The sequence below is a fragment of the Danio rerio genome, chromosome 5 (genome assembly GCF_052040795.2).
Source record: "Danio rerio strain M-AB ecotype USA chromosome 5, GRCz13ab, whole genome shotgun sequence".
Lineage (NCBI taxonomy): Eukaryota > Metazoa > Chordata > Actinopteri > Cypriniformes > Danionidae > Danio > Danio rerio.
Window position 1 is genome coordinate 57,019,438 of NC_141025.1, and position 22,451 is coordinate 57,041,888.

Genomic DNA, 22,451 nt, shown 5'->3' on the forward strand with positions numbered 1-22,451 from the left:
TAAGGCTATTTCACGGCCAAATGGATGTACATAAAAATATTACATGATAAAAACAAATTAGTTTTACAATAAAAAAGTTACTTAGACAAACACATAAGAAATTCAAAGGTAAATATGATTTTTCAGCTCAATTTTTGATGAATAATTTAAGATTCTTCGTGGTGGTACATTTTTAAAAATATCCATCGAAGTACGCTCCTTATGAAAATTTTGTCAAAAGGTATTCAAACTTCCACATTCCGACAAAATATGTTTGATGGTAAGAGCAGCTTGGCAGTAATTACATTTAGGTGGTGCTTTGTTATTCAGTAAATACAAATGAGTCAACCTAGAATGTCTAATTCGACATATAGTATAGAGGGTTTGCTCATGCCTGGTCTCAAAATTATAGTTTGCAAAATGCCTTTCATTTATTTTCGGGTTAATTTCATATTTATGCAGTTGTCCTATTTCCTTTGCCATGTTTCGTTCATATACAAATTTACTGTAGGTTTCAAGTCCTAATGCGGAATTAAACATTTTGTCTATTTCAAGGAGATAGCCTGTTTTGCTGCTTCATTTGCCAGTTTGTTTCCATGCAGACCCATATGCCTTGGAATCCAACAGAAGATAATGTCGAACTGCTTATTTTCTAGCGTTGTCATTTTCTTCTCAATCATGGAAATTATGGAGTAATTACACTTAGAAGCTTTAAGTGCTTGAAGACAGGATTTAAAATCTGTGCAGATTATAAAGTTACGGTTCTGTGTCTTTTCCATTTGCTCTAAAGCCATATTTATTGAAATTTAAGAATACAATTAAAGGAAACAACCTCATTTTACAAGTCACCTAGAGTTTAACAGTTCAGCTTGACCATTTTTTAATCTATTCAGCCAATCTCGGGGTCTACCGGAAGCACTTTTCGTGTAGCTTTTCATAAAATATTGAATCAGACCAATAGCATCTCGCTCGAAAATGTCAAAAAAGATTTTCCTGTTTAAAATCTTGACTATTCTGTAGTTCTAAGACAAACGTAAAATGAAAAGTATAGTTAGGAACTATAGGAAATAAAGAAACTTTAGGCACAATGGTATTACGGAGTGTCTGAAAGTATTCCTCAGCTAGGTGACATGGTACGACAGCAAAGTTCCTTGATAACTACGCTAGAATGAAAAGTATAGTTCCTAGCCATATCAGTCTAAAAAATAGGTCTTTTATTTTTTCGTTGGTCTTGGTCACATTGTAACTACAAAAGTGTCAAACTTTAAATAGGAAAATACTCAAAACTCTTTTTGAAATCTGAGCGAGAAGCTAATGGTCTAATCCCATTCAATGATTTGTGCTAAGCTAAGCTAAAAGTGGTCCCATAAGACCCGGGGATTGGCTGAATGCATAAAAAAAAAGTAAAACTCAACTTAAGGTGACTTGTAAAATTCAATTCTTCACATTTCTGGAAATAGTCTAATTTTATTAAATTTTTAGGATGCAAATTTGTGTATCACAATTATAAGTTTTGAACACACAACTACGAGTTTATTTATAGGAAAAAGACTTTTCTATTAAATATTTATAGAATTATTTATATAACTTGTATAAGTATAAAAAAGTTGCAATTGTGAGGTGTAAATTTAGAGTTTATGTCTCTGAATGACATCTTTATTTTCGTAGAATTCTGAGTTTACATGATGCAAATCAATTTTTAAAGCAACAAAATTTTTAAATGACAAGTCTTAAATACCTTTTATTTTTAGAGAACAATTGACCTATTGTGCATTTCATTCCTAACTATGCACCAGCAAATTCCTCTTTTAAAATAGCTCAACCAAAATAGCTGACCTGAGACATTAGGATATTTAAAAAATTAGAGCAGCAGGTTATTATATACTTACTGAAACCAATTGGTTACAGTCATCATGACGTACAGGGAGCCGAGAAAGAAAACAAAGTGAAAGAAGCAGTAGCTGTAGACTGTGCCGTCTCTCTCATCATACTTTACGTTTTGCCCTCCTGAGGTCTTCTCATCATCGTAATCCTCTGGAAAATATAAAAACAAGACATTTTTTAGGAAGTAAGTACCACTTCTTGACCAACAGGAGGCTCCATCTATCCTTCTCAACTGTGCATTAACCCACATGAACAAAAATCTGGGTTATTTCAGATCAACATTTGAAATGGAGAAGTGGTGTTCTACACTTTAAGCAAAACACTGCAGGCTGAAGCTTGTTTTCATGCACCTTTCATTTTTGACATTTTGGCTTTTTTGGCTTTTCATAAACCTTCTGTCTAATGTAAAGAAAACATCCACAATCCACTTTTGTTGTTGCACTTCATCAGTCTGTGTAGATTACATATTTTTAAAGGCTGCTTTCTCAAAGTGTGTGTTTTCTGAGCCATAAATCACCAGTTCAGTAGCACCGAACCTCAGTTTCATTCATATCTATAATCTGAGGGTTTATACAGAGGGATATGTTTATACATAATTTCACTAATTATATACAATGACTTCTGAATTATGGTATGACAAAAAGACCATAATCATCCTCTGCAAAACTTTTAACTCTAATGTCAAAGAAATAAATAAGACAACAATATGTTTGTAACTGACTTCTTTTAATATTCCAATCTTTGTGCTGGAAATGTATGAACAAAATGTGTGCATGTTTAATTAAATTATGCCTTGAACTTAAAATTTGTAATTTTTCATGCAAGTAAGCAATTGGGTATGGGAATTTGTCGTTTTTTTTTTTTTTACTTAAAGGAGGCTTAAAAGAGGTTACCTGTATCATCAACCCAGCAGAAACAGCAGCGTGCTCTCTAAAAAAAAAAAGAAAAAAAAAAAGAAACAGATGAGGCATGCTTGATGATTTAGTTTCAGTGATAGACAAATTACAATACAATAGGTCAGAAAGTGTAACCCTACTGAAACCCTACTCAATTATTACTCTGATAAAAGCATAAAGACTTTTTTTTTTCTAAAGTACAAAAGTACTTAATTTTTAATTTACTTACAGTCTGTGTGAATCCGAATTTGCTGTGACTTATTTCAGTATGTAAATGTAAACATAATATTGAGTAGGGGACAGGGCTTTCTTTTTGCACATCATTCAATCATAACAAACAGTAAGAGGGCTGTGGTTAAGATGTCAAACTGATGTCAACAAAGAAAGAACATTTCTCTGCAGAGAGAGACAGTAAGACCTTCATTGAAGTTTACCAGTACAAACAGTTCACATTAAGAATAACAATGTGCAGAAAAAAATAAACATTTTGATTTCACATGGACTAAGTAATTTACTAGTGCTGGGCAAGGATATTCCATATATAGGATATATATGTGTGTGTGTGTGTGTGTGTGTGTGTGTGTGTGTGTGTGTGTGTGTGTGTGTGTGTGTGTGTGTATATATGTGATAGAAACAAAAAAATCTGAAAATGTACAAATAATCCGTGTCATATACACATACAGTTGAAGTCAGAATTATTAGCCCCCTTTAACAGAGCAAAGACATTTTCACAGTATCTCTGATTATTTTTTTTCTTCTGGAGAAAGTCTTATTTGTTTTATTTCAGCTAGAATAAAAAGGAGTTTGTGTATGTATGTATGTATGTATGTATGTATGTATGTATGTATGTATGTATGTATGTATGTATGTATGTATATATATATATATATATATATATATATATATATTTATATATATATTTATATATATATATTTATATATATATATATATATATATATATATATATATATATATATATATATATATATAACTTTTGCAATTAATCACAACTAATTTTTGCCCCACACTAGCACCGATTTTGTCCAAAACTTGTCAAATGTCAAACCACACTGGTAATACAAAGAAAAACACATGACGCCACATTCAAACACCGAACACCATTCAGATAAGTTTAGAAAATCAGTGAATCGTTTACTGGAGACTCACTCTGAATGGATCATCTGAATCAATGAGTTGTTAACTCATTTAAACCAATTCACAAATTAATTGTTTAGTGCAATTTGAGAATGGATTTAACAGGTTTACAAATACAATTCAGCTTGTATTCAAATCAAAAAACATCTCATTTCTTAACAGATAAAATTTCCCCGCATTCAAATAAACTTTACTGAAAATGTAGTTGAGCAAAAACTACAATAGTTTGCTTATTGAATTCAGTGAATAAAATTTTCCAAACTAAAAACAAAAAAGTAGTCAGCTAAAGCACATAAAATTTGTACTTTAATACAGTATTGAAGTAAAAACACTTGCACTTCACCACTGTTTAGTTTGAGATAATCTTTTAGACAGGGAGCACAACACATATGTTTACCTCATTTTCAGGCATATCATTCCTGTACACTTGCAACGCTGCTGAGCTCCTCTTGGTGGTGGAGATCAAACTGGAGGAAAAGAGTTTATGAGTGGCATCAAACACATGAGGGCAGTGTTCTTTTACAACCGCTAAATATAAAAACAGAGCATTCCCAAGAACTCCTAAAAATACACTCATTCTGCTTCAAAGCTTTGTTTTGCCTCACAAAAGCTGGAAGTATGGCAAAAACATTTCAACTGGAGATGACACAATGAATCACTGGGCTGACAACTAGTGCATATTGCTGTAAAACTGGCTTTGATGGAAAGAAGCAACTCTAAACTGAGAGCTTCAGCAGACATTTTTGCAGTTAATGAGAAACACATGCCAGTTCACAGCTTCTAATCTTCACTGTCTTCCTACCAGACTACCTGCTTTTAAACCTAAATGAACATCATAGCCAGATAATTACATGTTTCTACCCTTCCCGGGATCGCTTTTTTGGGATCACCCATTTAAATGACAGGTTATACAGATATGAATCCAAGCAAAGAATGTTAGTTTATTTAAAGAGACAGCTTACCCCTAAAATATATCTACAAGGCTGCTTTCTGAAATTGCATACTTGCTTACTATTATAGTAGGTGAAAAAAGTCATGTGAGATATTCATAACAAACAAAGTAAAAATAAAAGATCAACTAGATTTTGAATTGTGTGTCCAATGGACACATTACTATCACCTGGTGAAACAAAGGAGGACTGTGTATTGTGAAAAATAGCTGTATATCACAAATATCTTGACATCACAAGCAAAAAGTGTGGTATTTTCATAGCAAACATGTACTGGATTATTTATTATATTACCATTTGCCTAATTTGAATGAAATATCAGCATCTAATTTTTAAACTACCACCATTATTGCCAATCCCAGTGTAATGCAACCCCCTAAATTAAATATCTTGTTTCTTAAAAAACAAAAAAACAAAAAACAAAAAAACATGTTTGCTTTAAAATAAAATGAAAACAAATGCTAATTTCAAAACGGCAGGCGTAAAGGCTTTCTTTTCAAGCACCAAGGATGTGGTCTGTGGACACTTTTGTTAATGTGCCTGGAGCTACTGAAGTTAAAAACGTAAACATGATGTGCTGGTGCTCAAGATCGTCAAGAGAAGATGATGTGGAGCAGCTTGTTTCATTGGTGTCTAAACACAGTGGGCTGGCTCTATTTTAATGATCTAGGTGCAAAGTCTAAAGCGCATGACGCAAAAGCATAAAGGGCATGTCAAAATCTCCTTTTGCTATTTTAAGGATGGAAAAATATGCTCTGTGCCACGGCACATGGTCTAACAGAGTTGTGCTTATTCTCTTAATGAGTTATGGGTGTGTTTTGAGCATAACGTGCATTAAACCAATTAGTCTCATTTCTCATTTCCCTTAAAAGTCAGTTGCGTTGCGTCATGGGACATTTGCTATTTACATAGCAGATTTTATAAGTGTAAAAACTGAAAACTTCATTTGTAAGAAAACAGTTAATCAGACCATCTGCAGTATAAGGTTAAAGAACGAGCCTCCTTTATTTGGCCTCTTTACTTTCCCTTTACTTTACTTCCTTTCGTGGATAAGGAAACAGTGTTGCATACACTCCACTAAAGACATCCATTAGCCTACATATTTAATTTTGTTAGTTAAGCACAAAGATTTGATTCAAAACTATTTTTAAAGTTCTAATAAACTAATAAATTAACAATTATAACGAAGTGTGGTCAAAAAACTGAGTTATATCCAAACACACGTCCTATTTTTATGCCCCATTTAGTTATGCCGATGTCTCCAAAACCTGACAGGTGGACAAATCTAAACTTGTTTATCACATGATAAATAAATCTGCTTATGATAATAACATTATACAAATGCAAATTGCCATGAATAAACTGAAAAGGCCCCCGAGGTGAAGAAGGCATGAAGGTAGTGGCTTTAATATTTTGTAATATTTTAATCGTTTAATTCTTTTTCATTTGTAAAGATATTTGTGTATTGCTGTACATTCTGTGTGTATTAAGCAATGTGTAAGCATTTGGACCTGCATACGCACTTAACTAATGCACACTACACTGGACTTTAGACCAGCTTTCAATTGCTCAGTGGTGCAGTCAGTTTCTCAAAATTGCAGCAACAACAATAACAAGCCCATCAATGCACCTTAACACACCTCATTTAGAGACCAGCACACCCATGAGTCCACAAAGTGGCGCAAATTGATTTGCTATTTAAACAATGTTGCACAAATGTGAAATTTAGGGTTACGCTTGTCTAAAAAATAGCAACAAACGCACCATTCACGCCTTGTGCCTTATTGCGCTGGGTGTATGATAGGGCCTGAAGAGTTACAAAGAGGAAGTACTAATATGAGCGACTACAAAAATGTTGCAGAGGTAGTTGTTAAAGAGAGAAATTGGAGATCAAATAGGGTTCGATATTGGGTATCATTACAATTAGGGTGCTTTTTACAACTCGTTTGTACTGAAACAGGGATTAAAGCTGTTACAATGTTGCACTTTGCACTTGGTGCGGTTCGCTTTCACACAGCAAAGTTTCTAAATGGACCAAAAGAGCTAAAACAAGTCATGTGCAAGTAAACTCTCCTCACACTGGTAAGAGTCCCGCTCAGCTGTCATGCATCCTTATTTTAATTTATGGCAATGAGCAATAAGATTATATAAGCTGTGCTTTAATTTTAAATGGTGACATCCGCAGACATCGTCACCAAGTATAAATCAGTGGTAAGATTTTCTCATACATAGCCCTTGGCTAGAATTATGCACTATAGGGTTTACATTATAGAGAGAAATAACAGATAAACCAAGACTGCTGTTCGGTCAATGTTCCTAATAAATAAACAGCTCACGTTAATAGTTAGCATGCTTTAACTTTCATATTTGACATGAATCGCACATTTACTGGTAGGAATGACATCCTGCCCTACTTATAATTCTCTCTTAATATAGCCATATATATTCCTATTACATATCCATAATACACTGTGATATAGCTGGGCTCGGATCATTAATCGATCCCCTCCAGAGTTCATTTTAATCAAGCCGAGACCACCTTATTCAGGCGATCTCAGACAGATTTTTTTGCCGTGGATTCGACTTGGGAAACGTGCCAGTTTCCGAAACAAAATTCTAGGTGTGAAAGCACCCTTAATTAAGCTCTATCTAACATCAGGATTTGATGTTGCACGTTTACTCTGCTCATCGCCACTGAAAATTGCTTGAGTGTAAATACAAATAAAACATGTTGAATACTTGGAACAATAACTGCGAGCACATTTTTCTGATTATATTTTTGTGTTCAATAAAAAAAAAGAAACTCAAACAGGTTTGGAAGTGGAGGTTGACTAAATGAGGGAATCTTAATTTTTTTGATGAACCGTTTATGGTGGTACTGAGAAACATAACTACACTTCCTCATACCATGAGTAGAGAATACAGCAGAAGAGTATGGCCGTCCCCACACCGGTCACTATGTTAGTGTCGCTCTTCAGTCCTGACTTGAAAGGAAAGACGCAGACGGTGATGTTGCCCTTGATTTCATCCTCCACCACTGAAAGAGACAACATAGAGGACAGATTTTAAAATAGGGTGTGGGTGAGCACTGTAAGACTGTGAAATCCCACAAACCACTGTGACACACCCAGCACAGCCAGAGACATTGAGTGTCTGTGTGTGTGTGTGTGTGTGTGTGTGTGTGTGTGTGTGTGTGTGTGTGAGAATGTGTGAGACGGACTCACTTTCAATGGGTTTACTGGCCAGAGCAGAAAAGGTGAGGTACATGACGTAAAGGGTGATGACGGCTGGCTGCAGAAGACCTGAGGTGGGCTGGACTGTGATGGGAAACAGAGAAATAAATCACATTGGAGATGTGCACTAGAGATTTTTACTGTGTCTGTTTGACAGCATATGCATATTCATTTTGTATGTTTTATTAATGAAAAAGTCTTCTATTTTTATCAAGGCAGCATTTATTACAGCAGCCAAACATTGTAAGAGATTTTAAAATAAACATTTAACGAACAGGATATTTAAACGGACAATATTATTAAATTTGGGCTCCACAATGCACAACTTATGCGCTACTGGTTTCTAGTTTTACTGAGACAAATCATTTCTGCATCCAGTTCATGGTTTATGTACATGAATCATTACAGCACATTTTTTGTTGTCAGTAACCTTCAAGTTAAATGGTTGATCATAAGCAATTTTTCAATCACATAAAGATGTAAATAACATATTTTTAACTATGCTTGTGTTTCCTTTTAAAAATTTGATTAAGTTCACCACTAAAAATGTGTTACTGTTACAAGCAATTTTCTACAAATTAAGTTATATTATATATTAATCTCGCATTTGCTTTGTTTTGGACTTTATGGTGTTGATGTTGGTAAATTCACAGACTATTAATATAATACAGACAGAACTGTAGATTTGTTGATTTGGCTTTATGCCGTTCAGCGTTAAAATCTTGATCTGTGATTTTGTCATCACAGACATTACAATAATCTATAATATAGACAATAATTAAAATAGTAATTCTAAAGTGATGTTTTCAATTAGCAACAACCTTTGCTAAGCTGTTAAAACGTTCATCTGTGAAATGGAGGCCGAATAAAGTAGTTCTTCACAGAAAAGATTTTTATTTACACACTGGTGCCATCAAACAAGTAGTATCACACAAGAAGTACTGCGATATGGCTGTTTACTTACACATGAATAACAGCAGTGCTGATATACAACCTATGCATAGACCTGTCACAATAATCAATACTTATCGCACAAACACATGGACATGACCTCAATCATTTTATTGTGATGCAATATGTATCAACCGTTCAAAAAAAATTATTCTAGCAACATTTTAGCTGATTGTGCAACATCTCTATGTCTATCGGTGGTGTCAGTGTCAGTATGGGTAAAAACACAAGTATTTTCAATAAATTACTACAGCATATTTTCATGTGTGTGTCTGACAACTGAAAATATATCTGGTAGCAGATATTGCAGCCTCTGTTACTTTTTAAAATCTAATATTATTTATTTAGTATTATCAAATTCTGATTCCAATGGCCAGTTATTAAATTGTTGAAATGACTATAATTAAATAGTTAAGAATAAAATATGATGTGTTCTCTGGAAGGGGGTACTTGCATTATGATGCTATTATATTGTCCTTCTGGCATTATATAATGTTTTGGTGCAATATAACGTACAACAACAAAAAAGAAATCGTGACTGGCCTACTATTGTAGTGCTACAAGGTTGATATTTCTCATATTATTTCTTCTGGAGAAAGTCTTATTTGTTTAATTTTGGCTAGAATAAAAGCAGTTTTTAATTTTTTTTAAAAACCATTATAAGGTCAAAATTATTAGCCCCTTTTTCGATAGTCTACAGAGCATACCATCATTATACAATAACTTAAATGTTATTTAAGTTAAATGTCAATGAATACTAGTGTTGAAAAATATCTAATCAAATATTATTTACTGTCATCATGGCAAAGATAAAACAAATTAGTTATTAGAAATTATTTATTAAAGCTATTTTGTTTAGAAATGTGTTGAAAACATCTTCCCTCCATTAAACAGAAATTGGGGGAAAAAATAAACAGGGGCCTAATAATTCAGGGGGTTAACAATTCTGACTTTAACTGTATGTGTGATGTCTATATTCTCTTTTAGTTTTTGCATTTGTTTAGTGATTTTTCAATTATTTGTACAAATTTAACAGATTTCAATAACTAGCTAACTTTATAGACTTTGGACATTACCTAGTTTGTAAAAGAAACAGAACATACATTTTTGAAACAATGGCTTAGCAAGCCTTACCAAAGAACAAAAAATGCTTTTGTGGATGCATTAAAAGAAACATTTCTATCTAAAACGTCACATTATTGCAACTAAAATGCATGCTAAAGCAATTTTAAACTTTGCTCTGTTTAGTGAATCCTTATTGATTGTGTAAAACTGCCGGCTGTATGCATAAACTTGTTTGTCAGACATCAAACAAACATCTGCTTATCTGTACAAAAAGTAGGTAATTGAAGTGGAAGCGTGTTGGTGAACTCACAGGTCTGAATGCAGGGCGAGATGGCCAGCAGAGACACGATAAAACACAGGCCACCGTTGACCCCCAGGAAGATCTTGTTGAGAAAGCAGGCCTCTGGATGAGTGTAGTACATGAACATAAACACCATGCCACCCACTGCCACCGAGAACAGCACAAGCGTGACCAAAGCCAGCGCCGCATACCACAGTTTATTATATGTGGCTCCTGAGCTCCTGTGGAGAGACACAGTGGAGATTCTAAATTCAAGACAAATCGCTGCATTAGTGGCATTAGATTACAGCTGTTTTGTTCTTCTGACTATGGCTGAGAAAGATAAGACAACAATAGCAATGGCAAGTCATTTTATCATTTAAAATCTGAAAGAAATAAGAATTTACTCTTGTTATTTTGAATATTTTTAATATTCATATAGTAGATGTATCTGTACACTTCATTATTTTGTATAATAATTTGCATCCAGAATATTTAATCAAATATCATAAGCTTCTCTACCCATCAGAAAGACTTTTCATCACTTATGGTCACGTGGAATGCCATTGGGGCGCATCTCATTTCTGCTCTGATTTCATTTATTGGCCATCTTCTTTTTTTATTTTGTTAGCAACACTCATCTTACAACAATGCAATCGGTTTCAAAAGGATGAAACCATGCACCACCCTAAATTGTTTTTTTTTATTTCAGGACCGTTTCAAGTGGATAGATGTCACGATCGTAGAAAAAAAGATGATCTAAAGCTTCGGTCACACTAAAGTTTGAGCATGCAAAATTTTGTTCTACAGCGCCGTGAAAAGGGGCAAGATTAAACAAGACAAAAAAAAAAACAAAAAAAAAAAACGAATGATTAGTCTGTTTTAAATTTCTGTCCATAGAGGTCATGTTTTGATCTTTGATTGGTCTCATGCAATGCAGTGATGAGATTTCGCAGGTCAGAGGACACCAAGCTTGAACTTTCCAACGTAGCAAACTGCGAAACTTGTCACACAAGCTTGTGTTTCCGGTGTGATGCATTCACTTGTGTACAAATGGAAGTCTATAGGGAGAAAAGTGCAGTGTGACCACAACTTTAAATTCCAGTTTTCGCGACTTCAAATCAGTGGTTCTCAAAGCTGGTCATGGCGTACCACCAATCTGCTTATTTTGCATGTTTCTCTAATTTAACACAACTGATTTGATTGAGACCAACAGGTTACATGAACAAACACATTTTACAAATCAGATTTAAAGGTGCAATAAAATAAAAATCTGAATATACCTAGACATTGCTGACTAATGATATTTTCATACATATAAATGACATAGCATAAGCCTGAAACATCATTGTTTTCTTATGCTCATGTAAATCGTACGAGTATAAAATCTCTGTAAAAAATGTATATGCAAAGCTAGTGTTTTTCTGCCAATGGTAAACTTCCAGTGAAAGCTTATAATTATTTTCAATTTCACAAGGTTGCTTTTACACCACTGATGTTATAATGTAATTACAATACATTCAGCTAAAAAGACTTAAGCATTTATTTAGTTGTTCAAGCACAAAACGGGATGCAAGACTGGGGTAAAATAAATTGTCATGTTTTATAGACATGGTGGGGTAAACTGGAATTTAATGCAGTGCTACTTGTCTGGTCTGAGACCCACTTCATATTATATATCTATCAGGCAGTGAAGATCAATAATTTTGAAAGAAATCAGATCTTAAACTTGGCAATTTTATAATGGAAAGACCGGAAGCCCTGGAGCTGGCTGGCTAAAATTAAAAGTCTGAGAGCATATACCCCGTTGGATTAAAACATTTACTATGGTGAGCCACACAGGATTATTATTATGCAAGTCTCAGACAGTGTTTTATATGCCATAATATTTCCTAGTGAGATTGAGACAACAATGTCTTTTTCTTATTCTTAATTTTAGCTAAGCTGGTGTTTTACTCACTATGTATATGGGACTCTTATTTTGAAATGAAATAGGACAGTCCTTAGAAAACAGTAAAGGAGCAGTATTGTCAAGCAGGAATCTGTTCACAGTGCATCAGGATGCTAAATGTGAGATTTATGGATAATAAATGTATTCAGTGCCACCATGAATACACAAAGGTTTAAATTTAACATGTATATTGTGAAATCTGCTGTGTTTGTTTGTAATGAGGCAACAGACATATGTAAACTGCTTAATATACACGTTAAATGGACATTTATGCATTGTGTCACATCTGTTTCTGTGAATTGTTGCACTGTAGCTATGAGAGACCTATTTATTATTATTGTATCATTGGATCCTATGGCACCTTTAATCACACTGAAACCAAATTGAAATAATCAGATTCATTTAAATATATATGTATCACTACAGTTCGGAAGTTTGGACTCTCCCCAATAATGCTAAAGATTCACCATATAGTAAAACAATATTTTTACAATTTAAAGTAATGGTTTTAAAATGAAAATGTATTTACTAGATGGCAAAACAGAACATTTAGCAAATTCTTTGTTAACTTTATGGAAATCTTTATTAACTTTAACTTTTTTAACTGTTTGACTTTATTAAACCTGCTGGTTGTGAGTGTGAAATCTGAGGCTGTGTCATAGGTGACTAGTCATCACTGAGATTCTAATGTTCTCACTAATGTTGTGTCCTTCACGCTTATCGACTTTAAAGCCAGATTAAAACCTTAAAATCAGATAGCTCCAAGAGACTGTCTCTGTAATTAATCAACTGTAAATCACTCTGGATAAAGAGCCGCTGCTAAACGACAAGTTAATCTGAGAGGTGGATTGCTCTTATCATAAATGTATACGACACCAGAGGATGATTACTGTGAGTGAGTGAGCAGCGAGGAGAGGGAAATGTTTCAGTAATGCACAGGAGAAGTGCTGACAGCAGTAACTTCCATCTGCTGGGCAGTCCTCCAGAGTCTGCTTCATCTCAACATCTCAATCAACACACACTGCACTTCTTACATCTATTATTTAGGCTTTTATCATTTATTCGGACCAAAACCAAAAAAAAAAAAAAAAAGTTTACAATTTTCACTTAACATAAAAAAGACAATTACTATTAACATTTTATAGTATTAAATATAATATATAATAATAAATATTATTATATATTGTTAATAATATGATAATAATAATAACTATAATAATTTTTTTGCACATTATTATTAATATTAGTTATCATATAAGTATTAGTATAAACTAGTTACTGTAATCATTTTATAACATTGTTAATGATAAAATAATAAATAATATATTCTCCAGCATGTACTCGTTAAATATAAAAGTAATATAAATTAAAAAACAGAATGGTCACATTGATTCATCGAGGAATACTGTAAAAGGTATCATGATTTCAACACTAAAAAGCAGCAAAAATGAACTATTTTCACTGACAAAAATAAGAAATATTTCCTGAATAGCAAATCAGTACATTTAAATTATTTCTAAATGATCGTATGAAGCTGAAACGTTGAGAAATTATTCTGAGCTTTGCCTTTACAGTAATACCATTACAATATATCAAAATAATATACTATAATATACTAAACCATATATACTATAATATACTATACTATAATATAATATACTATGATACAATATAATGTAATATACTATAATATAACATAATAAAATATATTTTAATTTTGCTTTACTATAATAATATAACATACTATAATATACTACACTATAATATGATATACTTTAATATATGTTTAAATTATTAAGCTATATTATAATATAACATAATATCATATATATTTTTAGATTATTATGCAATAATATAATATATTTTAAAATTATTATGCTATACTATAATATATATTTTTTTAATAATTACACTATACTATAATATAACACTATAATATACTATACTATAATATATTTTTAAATTATTACGATATATTTTTTAAGTCTGTAATGATTTTACTGTGAAGACAAAGTTACCAACTTATATACAAATAAACAAAATTTCAGATTAAAACATCTTTACTGCTCTTGCTTTACTGAAAAAGAGGATGACTAAACTACCAGCAATTGCAAATGTAAAAATCTTTTGGTGATTTATCACTTCTAATTATTTTGGGATCATAAAGAATATTTCCAAAGGGATCTTTTGTCAAATTTAGGTTATTTCTTGAGGCACGATTCATGCGTTACAAAATTCCCCATGACAGTCTCAGACATTTCTGGCCTTTTGTGCTGAGGTTTCCATTTGTTGAGAAAAGCAGAGAGGAAACTATGATGCACGTTGAGCTCTGCCAAGGGTTTCCTGTCCACAGACTGGAGAGCTGCCAAAAACCTCTTACTTCAACTCTTTCTCCTCCCTATAATGTCAACAGCACAACACACAGCCATACTCATACAGTCACAACAAGCATTATTTATGAAAACACACCCTTCAGAAAGCTCTGCTCGCTGTTCTCCTTCAGTGTGACTGTAGTTTGAAACATTTCATGTCTTGAGAACTCCCACTGAAATAAATCCCTGGTTCTCAGAATGAAAAGGCTAAAATGATTCACTAATAATGTTTTAGTGGATCTTGCTCTGCTTTACTGAAACTGATATTGAAATAGTTCACGTAATGCTCCAAACATTCATGTGATTTGTACATCACACCTTGTCCACCACAGTGCCAGAGACTAAAATTAGAATTGACTGCACTGAAACTTTCAATGTGGTGTTAAAAAGTCTACAACAGCACAATGTTAAAGCCACAAGCACAGACACTTGACACATATCACTATAAAGATCCTTCATTTATCTGTTTGATGGATAAAATTTCACTTGAAAGTTTGATTTTTGCATCTCTGCACAGTAAGAAGTGATTAGTTGATTTTAAGATAGTAAACCTGATACTTTTAAAGTGAATAGTTGACTTTACATAAAAACATTAAACCTATTGCCTTAAAATTAACAAGTTTACTTTATTTAAAATGGAAGCAATCCCAATGTAACTATTAAGTTTACTTAATTTGTTTAATTATGCACATAGTTCATTAACATAATAATTTTAAGGCAACTGGTTTACTCACTTTTTAAATGATAAAAATCAACTTTAAAAAAATTCAACTTAACACTTCCAAGTTTGGGATTTCTCAATTTTTTAAGTCACCATGCCACTTTTTGGAGTGTAGGCTCAAATTTAAAAAAATGAAGCAAGCCAGAACTAAATGTATTTTGGTTTGGACTGAACAAACTAGGTGTGTACACAACCCTAAAGCAGTGGTCACCAAACTTGTTCCCGGAGGGCCGGTGTCCTGGAAATTTTAGCTCCAACCCTAATCAAACACACCTGAACAAGCTAATCAAGGTCTTATTTGGTTTACTTGAAACATCCAGGCAGGTGTGTTGAAGCAAGTTGGAGCTAAATCCTGCAGGGACACCGGCCCTCCAGGACCGAGATTGGTGACCCCTGCCCTAAAGGGATAGTTCACCCCAAAATTCTACCCTAATTTACTTACTTGCTCCAAACCATTTTGTTCCGTTGAACACAAAAGGAGATATTTTGAAGAATGTTAAAAATCTAAAACCATTGACTTCCATTCTTTGTTTTTTTCACCTATGGAAGTCAACAGTTTCCAACATTCTTCAAAAAATCTTCTTTTGTGTTTGACAGATCAACTTGCGTCATAAATACTGTCTGTGTAGAGAATTACCAGTTTGTAAACATTCAGGATGCACACAGCAGGGTTGCAGAAAAAAAAACGGGAGCGATAGCATTTACAGCGAGGCAATGACATCCGATGCGGTACAGAGTTTGTTGTTGTATTAGAAATAAGTTATATTGATAACATATTGTATTTACATAATGCTTTCATTGTATTATGACAGCTTGTCACCCAGTGATAAGCACAGCTGTTCTGAAAAAAAGTGAGAGGAGTTCGTCTGACAGGTCCATTTGTGATAGCACCCTCCCAATGAATATTGGATAAGACGAAATAGCCAGGCATCCAGCCCCAAATATCTCATTAAAACTCCAATTGATTTTACAAGAGAGAAGTTAAAAGCCTTTGGATGCAATTTTGTTCTGTTTGGTCATGTGCAGGAAATAATGTTTCATCATTACTGCATTCAAAACTATGCAGTGTTAAAAATCGAGGTTCTGACAAGGAAAGAAGAGGGAGCTATACAAGGCCTGGGTAATCATCAACAAGCAAAACAACTGCATTCTGACAGCGAACTGCAGCTGTACGGCAGAGTATGTGAACGTACATTTTTACATTTTATTCTAAGCATTCAGTGTCTGCAGTTTAATTAACCATATTTAACTGTTTTTTTGCTAAAATCATTGCTGCCGAAATGTGTATGATTCAGCATAGCGTGGACTTAACTGATATAACATGAGAACTGCAAAGTCGAGCATTTTTAATTAGGTCCTCACTCCATTCAACTCTTATGATGGCTGTTAGCCAAAGACATCTGTGGTTGGCAAAAAAAGCAGTGTGGTATATGGTAAAATTTAAGTTTTCTATTTTTGGATTTTCGTATTTGGCATCCAACCGCACAACATGAAATGTTTGCTATTGCAACCGGTGTTTTTTTTTCTGCAACCTGTATGCGCGGTTGAACCCGTGTGACATCATGTGTGATGTAGGTTGGTAATTCTACTATACCTGAGTGTACATAAATCAAGACAGTTCCTGAATCAAGCATTCATGTGATTTGTAAATCACAGCTTGTCCACAACAGTGACTAAAATAAAAATTGCACAAAAAAATCCCCAAATCTTTCACTTTGGCATTAATGTCTCTCTTTCCTATATCAGCACAATATTAAGACAACCCCGGCTGGCAACTTTGCAACCGATCTGACAGTGGAAATTAAAAGCGGCCAGCATACACTATAGTCTTCATTTCCAGACTAATGATTTCCAGTCATAGGGACTCAAATTACACACCACGCAACAGTTGGATATGATGATGGAAAGTACTAGAGGCATTCTCCAAAAGCCAAATAAGTTTTCCACTTGGTGAATGAAAAGGGGGAAAAAAAGGAAAAACAGACAGTAAAAAGAAGCTAAACTTCAGCTCACCAGTTTTGGTTCCATCTGTGGGCAAACTGAACGAGAAGCATCAACTGGATGATGATAAAGAGAAAACCTCCAGCTGCCCCAACGTAACGCCAGACTGAGAGAGAGAGAGAAAGAGAGAGAAGTCAAAGGTCATTCCCTCGGGCTGATACTGTATGACAAAACAATCTCCCTTTTCTGATAAAAGCCCGGAACTAAAAACACTCTAGGAAGCACCCATCCCTCATCCAGACACCAAAGACTGATAATCACTCAGACTTCAGCTCATTTAAAAGTGTGCATGAACTTCTCCTCTGGCACACTGACCTTCCTGTACACTGCAAATTTTAGATAGTAGATTTAACTACATTAGAGTTAAAATTAACACTCCCTCAGAGTTTATATGGGAACCACTATAAAAATGTTAAAATAACTTTTGAAAGAGTTAACATTATCAAAACTGAGAGAGTGTTAATTAGCAAATTCTTATAGTGTAAAATATCTGTACAATTTTTCTATAAAAAATACTAAAGTTTTACAGAACTGTTTAAATTTACGGAAAATAACCGTATTTCATGAACTGATACAACGTTCAGTACACAAAGTTGTAGCTTAGTGCACAAAAACAAAGTCCATAGATGCATTGTGTTCATCTGTGATTGCAATTGCAACAGATTTTCACTGCATTAGCAACTACATAGTTACCTTTAAACAAAAGAAGATGCAGCATAACAGATACTCTCAGTTCATCTTGGACTTGATCACAGATGTTACTATCCTCCACAATGGTGACACAAAAAAAAGTTTTGCTGTTTTTTTTTTCTTTCTTGATTTTACGAAAAAATACCGGCAGCTGTGGTTGCTAGTTAACTACTTTTTTTAACATTTTACATTCATAAATTTAATCTACAGAATATTTCTGTTAAAAGACATTCCACAGTTTGTATTTTTCATCAAACAGATAGAGTATATCCAATTAAAAAGGTAATAGATTACATGTACATTGTTAATAAAAACAGTTATTATAATTTAATATAATATCTAAATATTTACAATACATTTTTTAATGCATTGTTTTATATATAATGGGACCCTGGACCGGTGTCAATTTTATGAAAATGAGATTTTTACCTCACCCAAAAGCTTAAAAGTCCTGTTAAGTGCTTTGAAATGTGCCTTTTTTAATTGGATGTTTGCCATTATCTCAATTGAAACATGAAGAGAGGGCAGGACAGAGTAGCTCCTCCCCATTTAATAAAAAAAAAAACGCTAATACGCTCATTTCATGTGGCCACTTTTGAAAAACAAAAGCAAGGCTGCGGTGGGAATAAACCTGAATGTAGAGGACCAGCACTGTAAACACTGCATCAACATGCTGTGAACTACAAACCTCGGTGGGAATAACCTCGAAAATAAAGGACCAGCACTGTAAACATAACATTAACATACTGTGAACTACAAACCTCCAACTGTTACCATGATTTCAAAGTGCAGAAATGATGTAAACATCACTTTAATATCATTCAGTTAAGTTTAATTTAAACAATTAAAAGCATATTAATCAAACACAATCACAATCTCTTTAAGAGTAATACGCTTAAGTGTCCTACTAGACTTCAGTTCATGGTACTAGGTAAACACTGTGGAGACGCTTCCCTGCTTCTGCCTATGTAACCTGGTAAACGATAAAACAATGCAGTTTTGTGTAAAATGGAGCACACCCTCGTGTAGTGTTGAAACGAAACTAGAATTTTTAAAACGTCCATTCCCCACTAACATTTAAGCATGTTTATAAACACCACTGATTTACCATTATGCTCAACAAAAATGGTTGTGATTGCCTGTGAAGGTCATCTGTTCATCGCTCTTCACTTAGTGCAAACACGGATTCATGTACACTTGATCGTTTTAAAGCCGCAAAGTCCTGTCGATTTATCAGTTGATCGCTCGTCTGTGTTTGCACTCAGTAAATATCAGTGAAGAGCAGTGAACTAATGACCTTCATGACCAATCACAGTCATTTCTGTTGAGCACTAGTGAATACTATGGCAAATCAGCTGTGTTTAAGAACGAGCTAGACAGCGCTTAAACGTTAGCGGGAAATTGACGTCTTTTCATTTTTTAGAACCGTAATTTAGTATTATGACAGGTCTAATATAGAGATAGAATCAGTTCATTAACTTAAGTTTGATAAATGGCTAAATCACAATGTGTTTGGCAAAGAAAATGTTAGCTAACTAGTGCCATATTCCTTAATTTAGCTTAAAATAAGGTCCGATATCCCTGTGTCCTGTCACTATCCAATCAGAACGGAAATTTGGGTCACTCAGAAAGCAGTGAAATTATACATTTTTGTCACTTTCTTTTTACTGATAAAATATACAGCCAGCTACACAACAATACATGATAGCAGACACTGCTCTTGTGTGACTCTAGGCAATACTTCCAGGTTTCTTTTCATAGCAGCCTCGCTTTCGCTTTTAAAATGACGGCCATGTGAAACAGTATATAGCGTTCTTTTTCATCACAGCTCTGTCAGTGAGAATGGCTGCACTCAAACCCATCAAATGAAAAGCATCTTGGAGGTGAAGGGGCATGTCCAGATTTAATGTGAAACTAAAGTATGAGGTGAAAATGTTGTTTATATCAGGTTTATTTCTTTTGTCACTGGCTTATTTATATCCTTAAAACTAACATACTGATGATTTCACTGGACTTTTAATTAAGCTTTTTATTGATATCTGGTTTATTAGAATAAGGCAATATTTATGAACTATTTAATTTTAATTATTTGAAAATCTAGAATCTGTGACGTCCAAAAAAATAAAAAATAAATAAATAAAAAATCCCCTTTTGTCCAATTTAAGCTCTTAGCAATCTATATTACTAATGAAAAATAGGATTTCGAAATAATTACAGCTGGTTGTGCCAGCATCGTGAGGATTAAATGAAGGATTTTACAGAACCTCTCGCGCTTGAAAAATGTAACATATTTAGATGATTTTCAGTGGCAAAAGCTGCTACCAGCAAACCCTGTCCCACAGACTTTACATTGAATGGCTTTAGTTTTTTTCATAGAGGACTTGAAGCCACTGGAAGTCTTTTATTCACTCTTGGAAAAGTGTTAATAAGGGATTAACATTTGGCACATGATCACTAATAACTAATAACTAATTCACTACAGTAAACTCCAACCGAACTCTCATCTCCTCCACCAGCTGTGGGAAAAAGCCATTAGACCGACACAGATCGGTGCCTATTCATGCCAGATTCCCGACGGAAAAAGTGATTGACAGGTGGTCATTTGTTTGTAACTTTATTTATATATGGTTTGGCTATGGGTAAAGCAAATTAGCTGAATGCTGATTGGTTACAGAGATATGTCACAAACTCGTGTGGAGCTGTTTACTGTAGGCATTTATTCGAGCGAGAATGATGTCGACTGAAACTTTCTGTCGTACACCACGCCCACTAAAAGGATACCCTTGGGAATGGAAACGCAAGCCTGATAAAGGTGACCCAAACCGACCCATACCATACCGTATTGTACCAGTCAGTGGAAATGGGCCAATATTGACCAAAATCAATCTAAAAATCTCATGATATTATCATCTGTTTATGATGCTATACTACTAATTCAGAAAGTTTATTAATGTATTTGAGATGTACTATATTTAATTAAGTGTGCTAATTCAATTAATCTTTAAACAGGATAAAATCTATTCTATTAAATGATTTGCATAACAAGCAGGGTTTAAACTGAAGATCTTGTGTAACAGTCATCTAAATATGTTAAATATGCCTGCAGTCAGGAGGTCATTTATACAGTTTTAGAGTCTCTGGAGTTTTTGAACCACAGAGAGACACTTACAGTAGATCAACTGTGTTGTACTTGGACGAAAGATATCGCAACACTACAAGATCAAAGCAGAAATAATAAAACTTTCCAAGAAACTGTCAACTCCCCTTTAAAACAAGTTTCAATCAAATTTCGCAAGCTTTTTTGTGTTGCAGAAAAATAATAGCATCAAATGTTTAAAAGTGAGAGCATGTGGAAGCAGATCATACTGAACCTTCAAGAAACTGGTCTTGATTGGGGAGAAAGAATCCGCCCGCACAGCAAGCCAGCAGAGCCACAAACTTAAAGAACCAGAACCTGCAAAAAAGGAGAGATTGATATTTCACAAACTGCTAGTCAGGGTTTAAAACACACTTTATAACATCAGTTTTCAGAAATGGTTTTGTGTGTCAATTAGTTTTTTTTGGAGGAGGGCTGTCGGAAGCTCACAGGGAATGGTCTTTTGTTGTTTGTTTGTTATTTTTGTTCTTTTTGTTTAGTTCTAATGTTCTTTTTTTCAAATGACATGTCTATATTATGGGAATGTGCTGTGATGTGGAAAATAAATATTTTCTTTTATGTGCCTTTCCAGAGACCTAATTGGTCACCATTATTAGTACTTAAAGATGATGTGATGTTTCCATTTTTCTTTTTTTTTCCCAACCTCAATCTATTCGCTTATTTACTTATTTTCTTATTTTTAAGGATTACTATAATTTCTACAACCCACTGCAGATTTTTTTTGTAAAACTTGCCTTTGATTATGTCTGTAAAAGCACATTGTACATTCATTTTGGTAAACTTAACCATGTTACAAAAAAAAAAAAATAAATAGTTTTTAAACTGTTCTAAAAGAAAGTGTAATTTTATATAAAACATGTTTAACTATTACATAATTAGACTAAACTTTAAAAGAAATGTGTTAAAATGATCTGGAAAAAAACATTACTAAATCAGTTTGGTTATTAATAATTTTACATCCATTTGTACAATATCTATTAATCCAAAGGCACTTTTCTCTAAAATCAAAATCCTAGTTTAAAAACAATATGTTCAAAGGTTTGGGGTCTGTGAGATTTGTATATATTTATTTATTTTTTACTTGAAGAAAGGAATACCTTAATTTAACTATGATGCATCAAATTAAGCAGTAAAATTAATAAAGACATTTATATTTTGTTACAAA

At 33.7% G+C, this 22,451-nt stretch overlaps 1 protein-coding gene across 2 annotated transcripts in view; it reads right to left on the bottom strand.

Moving 5' to 3' along the window:
- Positions 1–22,451, bottom strand: part of serinc5 (serine incorporator 5) — a 67,514-nt gene that overhangs the window by 3,470 nt on the left and 41,593 nt on the right. The window contains 8 exon segments of one of the 2 annotated variants that reach the window (NM_213514.1): positions 1,869–2,013; positions 2,757–2,793; positions 4,313–4,382; positions 7,773–7,902; positions 8,090–8,182; positions 10,425–10,636; positions 17,452–17,545; positions 21,501–21,583. In NM_213514.1, the coding sequence (NP_998679.1) occupies positions 1,869–2,013; positions 2,757–2,793; positions 4,313–4,382; positions 7,773–7,902; positions 8,090–8,182; positions 10,425–10,636; positions 17,452–17,545; positions 21,501–21,583 (864 nt within the window). 2 annotated transcript variants of the gene reach the window in all.